The 11,119-nt window shown below is 34.9% G+C and overlaps 1 protein-coding gene across 1 annotated transcript in view; it reads right to left on the reverse strand.

Moving 5' to 3' along the window:
• Positions 1 to 3,044: 3,044 nt before the first annotated feature.
• slc7a5 (solute carrier family 7 member 5) overlaps positions 3,045 to 11,119 on the reverse strand; it is a 36,547-nt gene continuing 28,472 nt past the window's right edge. Inside the window, exons 9-10 of the mRNA XM_023270432.3 lie at positions 6,053 to 6,230; positions 3,045 to 5,084 (exon numbers count right to left, since the gene is read on the reverse strand). Coding sequence (XP_023126200.2) covers positions 5,029 to 5,084; positions 6,053 to 6,230 — 234 coding nt within the window. The 3' untranslated portion in view covers positions 3,045 to 5,028. The remainder of the gene's footprint in view (positions 5,085 to 6,052; positions 6,231 to 11,119) is intronic.

Genomic DNA, 11,119 nt, shown 5'->3' on the forward strand with positions numbered 1-11,119 from the left:
CCTGGACAAAAATGATGGTAGCCCTAGAAAAGACTGAAAATAATGTGACCATAGGGAGATGTTCAATCAGGGTGTGTCCTCTAATTAGCATCACAGGTGTCTACAAACTTGTAATCAGTCAGTCGGCCTATTTATAGGGTTACAGTAGTCACTGTGCTGTTTGGTCACATGGTGTGTACCACACTAAACATGGACCAGAGGAAGCCAAGGAGAGAGCTGTCTCAGGAGATTAGAAAGAAATTTATAGACCAGCATGTTAAAGGTAAAGGCTAGAAGACCATCTCCAAGCAGCTTCATGTTCCTGTGACTACAGTTGTACATATTATTCAGAAATTTAAGATCCATGGGACTGTAGCCAACCTCCCTGGACGTGGCCACAGAAGGAAAACTGATGACAAATGGAAGAGACGGATAATATGAATGGTAACAAAAGAGCCCAGAACAACCTCTAAAGACATTAAAGGTGAACTCCAAGGTCAAGCTACATCAGCGTCAGATCACACCATCCGTCATTGTTTGAGCCAAAGTGGACTTCATGGGAGATGATCAAGGAGGACACCATTGTTGAAAACAAATCATCAAAAACCAGACTGGAATTTGCCAAACTGCATGTTGACAAGCCACAAACCTTCTGGAAGAATGTCCTATGGACAGACCAGACAAAACTGGAACTTTTTGGTAAGACACATCAGCTCTATGTTCACAGATGCAAAAATGAAGCATATGAAGAAAAGAACACTGTCTCTACTGTGAAACATGGAGGAGGCTCTGTTATGTTCTGGGGCTGCTTTGCTGCATCTGGTACAGGGTGACTTGAATCTGTGCAGGTACAATGAAATCTCATGACTATCAAGGTATTCTAGAGAGAAATGTGCTGCCCAGTGTCAGAAAGCTTGGTCTCAGTCGCAGGTCATGGGTCTTGCAACAGGATAATGAGCCAAAACACACAGCTAAAAACACCCAAGAATGGCTAAGAGGAAAACACTGGACTATTCTGAAGTGGCCTCTATGAGTCCTGATCTAAATCCTGTTTAACGTCTGTGGAAGGAGCTGAAACATGGCGTCTGGAGAAGGAACCCTTCAAACCTGAGACAACTGGAGCAGTCTGCTGATGAGGAGTGGACCAGAATACCTGCTGAGAGGTGCAGAAGTCTCACTGACAGTTACACAAATGGTTTGATTGCAGTGATTGCCTCAAAAGGTTGCACAACAAAATATTAAATTAAGGGTACCATCATTGTTGTCCAGACCTGTTTCATGAGTTTATTTTTTACAATAATTCTGTTGGACCACAGTTCAAAAGCAATGTCTGATTTTCATTGGTTAATTTTCATAGAATTTTTATCTATTATTCCTTTTGTCAGATTCAAATTATTTCTGTGACCATTGTGGATTTTTCTTTCATTAACCGAGTACCAACAATTTTGTCCACGTGTGTAGTTTGATGGTCAGAACAGCGATAAAAATGAAATAAAAATTCTCTATAATCTAAACAAACAAGAAAATTAAAAGATAAAGTAGATCTAATTGGAGCTGCATTATCAAATTATTGTTATTGTGTGACTCTGAGGTAAAATAAACACAATATATTCATCATATAGCAGTAAAATAGAATAAATGGCGAGTATGTTGCAGTATTTTTAAATAATCCTGATAATTAAAGTAGAATATTTCATCAAATGCTGGGAAATGAGATTCATCGTTTTACATTTTAGCCAAACAGAAACAACAGAAATTCAGTTTGTTAGTTTTTTTTAAAATTAATGATTCATTAATTAACATGTTTAAGGTGGACATTTAAGGTGGATCGACGTTGCTGTTGTCGGTGAAATTAAACATGAAACAGTTTGTGCAGCAGGAAGTTTGCTGCTGGGCGACTTTCACTATGTCAGAGTTGGTTTAGTTCATCTTTAAGTTTGCTTTTCAAAGCAGGAAAATTCTATTATACTGACAATAAGTACAGACTGCTCTGTTTCTAATCCCTCTTTGACTGAAATGACTCCAGCTTCATGTACTGCAAAGAATAAAATACTGACTTTTCTGAATAAAATGTTCTCCAAAAAGCCAAGTTTGAAACCGAGGATTGTCCAGATTTCCACTTCACACAGCTCAAAAGTCAGGCGGTTATTCAGTGTATTTAACCATCATTTTGTCCAGTGTTCATATAAAATTATGTCAATTAAACCTCTGCAGTCTGAGTTTTGTTTTGGTTGAACTTTATGCTAAAAGTAAAGAATCGTTCCGTCTGAAATCATCACATTTTTACCACAATTTCTGCTCCACCATCTCTGATTTGCCTGAAATTTCTACAGCATCAAATGTGGATATTTATAAAGATATCTGTAAAATTTTAGATTCATATATCAAATACTTAAAGAGATGCATTGTTTTAAAAAAGAACTGCCCATCATCCCACTTTTAGTCAATTTTTGCACAAGTATGAGGCTGTTTGAACAACATCTCAGAAACTATTAAAGATAAAAGTCTGATTTTTTTTTACTGTTATTTCTCATCATGTTATTGATTTAGAATCTGCAATATTTAAAAACTGAACTTACCAGAAATGTGTTTATAGTAGAGAAGGTGAGGCCTTTAACCCCAATAACACCAAATTGAGGTTAAAGGCCTCACCTTTGACTACAAACATCTTTCTGGTCATTATGGGCATAAAGCTCAGTTTTTAAAAAAAAATATTGTAGATGAATCAATGACATGATGAGAAATAGTGAAAATTTCAGACTTTAATCTTTGTTTCTGAAATATTGTCATTTAAACAGTTTCAATTTCAATGTGCGAAAAAAAAACACTCAAAGTAGGTCGATAAGCAATTTTTAAAAAAATTGTAACTTGGAAAGTATTCCATATATCAATCTAAAGTTTCATAGATACCATTTTTAAATCTATACTTAAAGATAAAAGGGTTTCATCCAAATCAGAGATGGTCGAGCAGAAGATCTCTGATGGTTTTAGATGGAATAAATAAAAATAAGGAATCAAGGAGAACAGATGAGAATAAAAAAATCAAACACAAGAAAACACAAGAGTGGAAAAAAAACTCAAGATTTATTTGTAAAGCACTTCTCCACAAAATGCCCTGTAAACAAATTAGAGGGACTAAATAACAAACAAAGTTTACTAAAAATAAATAAATAAACTTTCTACAGTCCTATCCAGGTTAGTTTTATTCCCCCCATCGGCCCTGTGCGACGGCTGGAGTGTTAGAAGAAAAAAGACTTCTAGCTCTAAAAAGTCACACTTTTTTACCCCTCCCGTTTCCACGGCAACATGTGCTTTTGGTCCTTTTTGCCAGGATGGAGGACGACGTTAATAATAATAATATTACAGCACTAAACTTCTTCTGGTTGTCGCCTGACTGTGTGTGAAGTAAAAAAAAAAAGAAAAAAAGAATGAAAACTAGCAGTTCATACTGTGATCTGTCTGCACTTCCTCCAAAATAATCAAAAATAAACTCCCTCCTTCGCTTTTCTCTCCACAGACTGAAGCCTGTCATCCTCTTTGACCTTCCACCCACCAGCAAAGTGTAACAGAGAACAGAACAGTGAAAACTTCCCTCCACAAAAACACGAGCTACGCTAAAAGCATCTTGTTCTGACCTGTTTGTGTGGTTTTTTTTTTGTGTTTTTTTTTTAACAGTTTTTACAGTAAATCGGCTGAAAAAACTCGACTCTGGCGGAGCTTCGACGGCGCTCTGGCAGCTCAGAATGCTCACATATCGATCCCCAAAGTGAACACGAGCTCAGTGACCCGGAAAATAACCAACAGCAGAAAAAAGTTTTGACCCACTTTTCTTCAGTGGCAGACGGTTTCCCAACTCTGTCGATCTGGTGATTTAAAGAACTCAAATTAGGCTTTTCTAAGGGTGTTTTCCCTTTAATTTAGTGTTATAATGATGCTCCTTATCTGCCTGAAATGCCTCATTTAAATCCTTAAAGTTTCTTCCGTTTATGTCACCATGCAACATATTAGCATAGCAACTCCTTGGCAGCTAGTTTGGCCCTTGAGCTTTGGAGCTACAGTACAAAACCTTTGCATTTGTCGGACCAGCTGACCAATCACAACACAGAAAATGGAGCTAAAACAAAGCTTTTCAGACAGACGATCCGAAGAGGAGGTACACTATGACTGAAATAATGTGTTTTTTGAACATTAAACCACCTAATATGCTCTAGAAGACAAAATAAATGTGCATAAAATGGGCTCTTTCAACAAAAAATACACAGAAATCCTGTGAGACGACATCAGTAGACTGCACATGCATGTAATGACTTATTCAACCCTCAAATAGGACAAATACTAAATGGGCTTCATTTCCCGACCTGCATGAGGGTAAACCGCAGCAGCTGATTGCTATCAAAAGTCTCTGAAGATTTCATTCTCTCATTGGTAAAGCAGCACAGACGCCGACATGTAACAACATCCAGCGACAGCAGGACGCTTCAAGCTGCTAAATGACATCAACGCCGCTTCCACTTCTGGAAATCAAAAGTCCCGCGGCTCCCTGTTTGCTCAGGATTTAATCTCCGTCATTGTCAACAACTGACAAACTCCTGCGGCGGCTCTGAATTCATTAATGCCACGTAAGGCACGACTTTCTAAACACTTAGAGGGATCTGATGAGACAGAGGGAGGGTCACTTTACCTGAACGTGTTCACAAAACAACAACAACTCAATGAGAAACAACAACGCATAAGAAACTACAAATGGCAGAGACTAAAAATAGTGAAAAAAGCAACCCAAAAATGTCAGGAACAAAAGAAACTGAAGAGAAAACGACAAAAGGAGAAGACGGCGGAGTTGCCTCTTTCAGGTCCTCATCGCCGCCCTGCAGACTGGACAGGGTGTGGGTCTGTTTGTGTGTGTTTGTGTGTGTTTGTGTGTGTTTGTGTGGGAGAATAGGGCAAAGAACTGGTCAACAGAGGTCAAGCTTCATCGGTCGTGATGTCGGAGCCCAGAGGTCACTGTAGTGCAGTCTGATTGGCCGCCGGCTGAGGTGGGAGGCGGGGCTTCTACGACTGCTGAGGAACCACCTCCATCACCTTCTGACACATAGCTGTGGTGGAAACTGCAACAAGAGAGAGACATCAACAGTGTGGTGATGAGGTTTAGGTCAAAATGAAGCAGAAATGTTCATGAAAGTTTGAGGAAATCCAAGTTTCAATCTGGTGTCACTAAAGGAACATCTCAGCTTCTTTATTTCTTACTTCTAAGGAGCCAAACAAAACCAGTTCTGCTGGTGCTTCTGTGGCACAAGAAGAAGAAGATGAAGAAGATGAAGAAGGTGAAGAAGAAGAAGAGGGAGAAAAGGGAGAAGAAGCAGAAGAAGAAAAAGACAAAGAAGATGAGGAAGGAGAAGACAAAAAGATGAAAAGAAGAAAAAAGATGAAGAGGAAGACAAGAAGATGAATGAGAAGAAGGAGAAAAGAAGCAGAAGAAGACAAGAAGAAGATGAAATAGAAGAAGACAAATAAGAAGATGAAGGAGAAGAAGGAGAAAAGGAAGCAGAAGAAGACAAGAAAAAGATGACGGAGAAGATGAAGACAAAGAAGAAGATGAAAGAGAAGAAGCAGAAGAAGAAAAAGACAAAGAAGATGAAGAAGGAGAAGAAGAAGATGGAGAAGAAGCAGCAGAAGAAGGTGAAGAAGAAGATGGAGAAAAAGGAGAAGAAGAAGACAGAAGACAAAGAAGATGAAGAAGATAAAAAATAAGGAGAATAAGAAGACGTAGAAGAAGAAGGCGGCATGCTAGAAACCTGGAGAGCCTGTAGGCTGTCTTTGTAATCAAGTAATAGGAAGCTTCAGGAGAGCTAAAGGAGCATTTTAATTTACATCTGAATCTACATACAAACTGTTCATTTGTCTAAACAAAGAGATTTCATAGACAAAACACAGGAACACAGAGAAACTGGAATTTTAACAGCCTTGGCTGAAGCAAAAATATTGTTTATTTCTCAGTGACCAGTGTGAGACTCGTGGCAAATACAGTCTGAGACACTTTCTATTCCCAAGAAGACGAGATAAATGCTGTACTCACAGATTCCATGCAGCAGCCACTTGGGTTTGTTCTTCCACCAGACGCCGATCATGTAGACGGGAACTCCGGTGGCGATGATGCCGAAGCCGATGGCGCATTCTTTGGGAGTTTTCCAGATGGAGACGACGATGAGGAAGAGGCAGGCGAGGACGAAGCTCACCGGCAGCAGGATGTTCACCTGCAAGGATGAGGCAGGACTTTATTACAGAAATAGTTCAGCTCATTAGAAACAGACTTAATCACTCTTATACTGGGACGAGAGAAATGAGAAAAGTGACACAAGGGATGGTTTGGGCAAAATAACCCCAATATAATCACAATATGTAGCTTATACAGTTTGGTTTTTGTATTGATTAAGATGAGATGAAATGATATGACATGAGATGAGATGAAATAAGTTAGGATTCCATAAGTTCAGTTAAATAAGTTATAGTAAGTTGGGATGAAATGAGATGAGACAAGATAAGATGAGATAAGATTAGATCAGATAAGATACACAGAGATAAGATGAGATTAAATAAGATGAGATGAGATAAGATGAGATGAGATACGATGAAACGAGAATGGATAAGCGATGATAAAAGATGAGATACGTTAAGATGAGATTAGATAAGTTAACGTAGGTTGAGATAGGTTGATACAAAATGAGATGAGACAAGATAAGAAGAGATAAAATGAGATAAGACAAGATAAAATGAGACAAGTTAAGATGACATAAGTTGAGATAAGATGAGATAAGTTACAATGAGATGAGATACATTAAGATAAAATGACATAAGTTAGAGATAAGATGAGATAAGTTTGGATAATTTGCATTGTTTCAGCATCAATGGAGATAGTGTGAACATACTAGGAATGCAGCACAAAAATAAAAAATAAGCCAAAATATACACAAGTACTAGTTCCACACCTAACAGTACTGGTCACATTGGTGGTATTTGCACAGATTCTGAGAAAGATTTACAGAGTGAAGTACTAATATTGCACAGATTTGTCTCTAAGTAGAAATATAACGACACAGCACATATTCTAGAACATGTAGTACAGTAAAGTACATGAATACATAATATTGTACCATAAAGTCAAGTATGACAGTTTGTCGGTGTTAACAAAAGGTGGACAGGCTAAGCTAATGCTAAGCTAACTGGCTACTAACCTCACCTTCATACTGACCACATTATTTTTATCCAAATCTCAGCTTGCTCCACTATATTTAGACTTTATAGGCCACTAACTCTGTGTACCTGCCATTTGTCTCTGGGAAACGGTGTTCAGCAGGTTTTTGGTGGTATTTTGTGTTGCCTGTTGTGGCCACAGATGGAAAGACTGAAGCAAAACAATGAAAGTACAAAACCACAGAGACAAAACAATGAGGTGAAGGGTGGGAAAACTCTGTTGACCCGATGGGAACCACAGCGTTGGTGATAATTCTTTGTGGTCCAGGTCGACAGTATGACCTTATCCAGGCAAATTCTCATTGATGGGACAATCTTTAAAGTAAAGCCTTTCATAAACTCTTCTTTCAAAAGGTTCTATATAAATAAATAATCATTATTAATATTTCTACTTGCATTTTTTTATTTTTATCATTATTATTTTTGCCATCTAATTGTTTTCTAACTTTATTAATTTAATTGTTCATTTTATTCTTTTACTTTTTATTATTATATTATATATAATATTATTTTATTTATTATTATATTATATATAATATTATTATATTTATTAGTTACATATCTATTTACTATTACTGATTGCTTTTATTATTACTACTTTTCTGTTTTTGATTTTATTTTAAATTTTTATCATCAATTTTTTAAACTTTAATTTCATTGTTCATTATATTCTCATTTATCCGTTATTTCTTTACATATTTATGTACTTATTGTATTTTTATCACAATTATTAATATTTTTAGCCCTCTGTTTATGGTTTTACCTTCTTTTTTTCTTTCGTTCCACTTCTTCTTTTCCCTGACTTGGACACAGCATTTTTTTTCTTTTATTAATTTATCTGGTGTTGCTATATTTTGAAAATATTTTACAATGTTTAACTTTATTTATCCCTTCTGGTCTTCTTGAGTATCCTTCTTTTTTTTCTTTTTAAAATAGTAAATAAGTAAAATAAATGCAGAAATAAGTAAATAAATGAACTTCAAAATTTTTCCATTTTATTTTACATTTGTATCATCTAATCGTTTTTAATTATTTATTTTATTGATAATTTTATGCTCTTTTACCTTTTATTTCTTTACTTATTTATGTACTTAACTTTATTATTTACTTTTACTAATATTATTCTTTTTAGTCTTGTGTTTATGGTTTTATCTTCTATTTCTCTTTTATTCCACCTGTTCTTTTTCTCTTACTTGGATGTGACATTTTATTATTTTATTGGTGTTGGTTTATTAATTTTGAAAATCTTTTCAACTATGTTTAACTGTATTTCTTTCTAATGCTATTTATATTTTTTAAAATATTTTTCTAATTGTATTATTTTCTTTATCTCATTGCTCATTTTCCTTTCTTTTACCCTTTATTTATTTATCTACTGTTGTTTCTTTTACGATTTTATATATTACTTTATATATTAGTTTAACATGTTTAACTGTTTCTCCTCAGTGGTCCTCCTGAGTATCCATCTTTTATTTTTTGTCATATTGCAGGTTTAGGTTGATTATTTGTCTAACTTGTTTTAGTGTAAGACTCTGTAAACTCTACTAAACTACAAGGTGTTATATGGACTAAGTCATTATTAATATTATTTATATTTTTTTCTCTTTTATTATTTTTAATGTATTTTTATTTATTTATTTTTACTTTATTTCATTGTTCATTTTTTTCTTTGACCCTTTATTTATTTATTTATGTATTTATTTATTTATTAACAGTTTCTTTCATGATTTTATATATTACTTTATATATTATTTTAACATTATTTTTCTCCTCAATGGTCCTCCTGAGTATCCATCTTATATTTTTTATTATATTGCATATTTAGGTTGATTATTTAGTCTAATACGTTTTCGTGTAAAACACTATAAACTCTATTAAACTAATGTTTTTTCTATTTTTATCTTTATTATTTTCTATGTATATAATTTTTATTTTATTTATCTCATTGTTCATTTTATTTTCTTTTACCCCTTATTTATTTACTGTAGTTTCTTTTACTATTTTATATATATATATTACTTTATATATTATTTTAACATTTTTCTTCTTCTCAAAGGTCTTCCCGAGTATCCTTCTTTTATTTTTTGTCATCTGTGAAGCGCATTTTTAAAAGCTACATGAATAGGCTGTGTAAATGAAGGTATTATTAGTAGTAGTACTTGGCTGTTTTTCCATTTTACTACAGCTATATACTCTACATAAATGTACAGTACTGTAGTCCAGCTTTGCAGCAGCCTGTTTCAACACCATTATTCTGTTGTGCTCAAACCATGAAGCACTTTTTGGATGGACTAGAACTCCGACAGCGGCGTCTGAATGGGACCAAATGCTGCAGAAGGTTCAGAAATCAGCTGGAATGTCTTAAATAAAGGAAGCCGTCGGTGCAGCAGATTAACTTCCATGGTTTTGGAGATGCAACGTTCAGGCCTCTGCACGCCTCGGACCGATAACTAGCCGGGTTACAGATGAGTTAATAAATCCTCGGTCCTCCGGCAGCTCGGCCACAAATCTGTTGAGCAGCAGGAATGCGGCGGACAAAGAAAAGGAGGAAGAAATAGAGTGGGAGAGGTCAGCGGAGACACAGAGCCTCCACTGTCCCACCGACCCATCTGTCTGCTGCTTTCACTTCACCGCCTCCGAACCGATGCCACCGGAGTCGGAGCGATAATCAGAGGAAACAGTCCCAGCTACAACTCATATCAGAGGACATCACACTCACTTACAAGAGCTAAATTACTACTTTGAGTCCCATCATTTTAAAAAACTGTAGGGTTTTAGCTATAATATCACATAAATTAGGTTAATCGCCATAAAAATGCGCTTCAAATGTACTATAGTGAGGTAAAGCAGCATTTTAATCCCTAATATATAAATTAGTCAGGTAAAATCACACAATATATAACACTATAGGGTGTTATTCCCACATTTTACACTTGTTAGTGTTAGCCAAGAGTATTTTTAGCTATTTCATTGTCTTAGTTAGGTTGTCCTCCATAAATAATAACTCTAGATAGGACCTTAATAAGATTTTAATCCCTAATATATAATTTACTTGATAAATAACACTAGCTGAGACTGATTTTTTACTATAATATTACACTAGTTAGGTTGTTCTCTATTATTAATAACACCTTAGGGCCTTAATATGTATTATAGGCAGGTATTTTATATCATTTTTGTTGGGTTTTAATTACAAATATGTAAATTATTCAGGTAAAATCACACCATATATTACACTACAAGGTCTTAATCCCACATTTTACACTTGTTAGTGTTAGCCAATCATAATATTTTAATACTGACCTTGAACTAACAGTTTTTTAAAATTGTTATATTGCATGTAACAGACACTCAATGGCATTATTTAGCTATTTTTAGTTGTATTATTACATTAGTTACGTAATTTTTTCATAACTAATAACATTGTATGCTATTAAAATGTACTACTGTCAGGTAAAGTAGTATTTAGGTTCTGTATTTTAGAATACCGTAGTGTTATTATTATTAATTATGAGATGTGTGCCCATAATTAATAACACTATAGGGCTCTATTATGTATTCTACTCAGGTAAAGTAGCATTGTATATAATATTTGTAAGGTTTCAATCCATAATATGTAAATTATTCAGGTAAAATCACACCATAAATAACAATAAATGATATTAATCCCAAATTTTACACTTGCTAGTGTTGGCCAATCATTTTCTGTTTTACTGGATGCACCGTCTGCCGTCTTTAATGTGCTGTAATAAAGACATTAACCTGACTTTTACCTTGTTATATTGCATGTTTAGGATGCTTATTTGTCTAATTTGATTATTTATTGTAAAACACTTTTTAAGTTTGTTTTTTAAAGGTGCCATATAAATAAAGTTACTATCAGTACTTTCCC

Source organism: Amphiprion ocellaris, chromosome 3, assembly GCF_022539595.1.
Source record: "Amphiprion ocellaris isolate individual 3 ecotype Okinawa chromosome 3, ASM2253959v1, whole genome shotgun sequence".
Classification (NCBI taxonomy): domain Eukaryota; kingdom Metazoa; phylum Chordata; class Actinopteri; family Pomacentridae; genus Amphiprion; species Amphiprion ocellaris.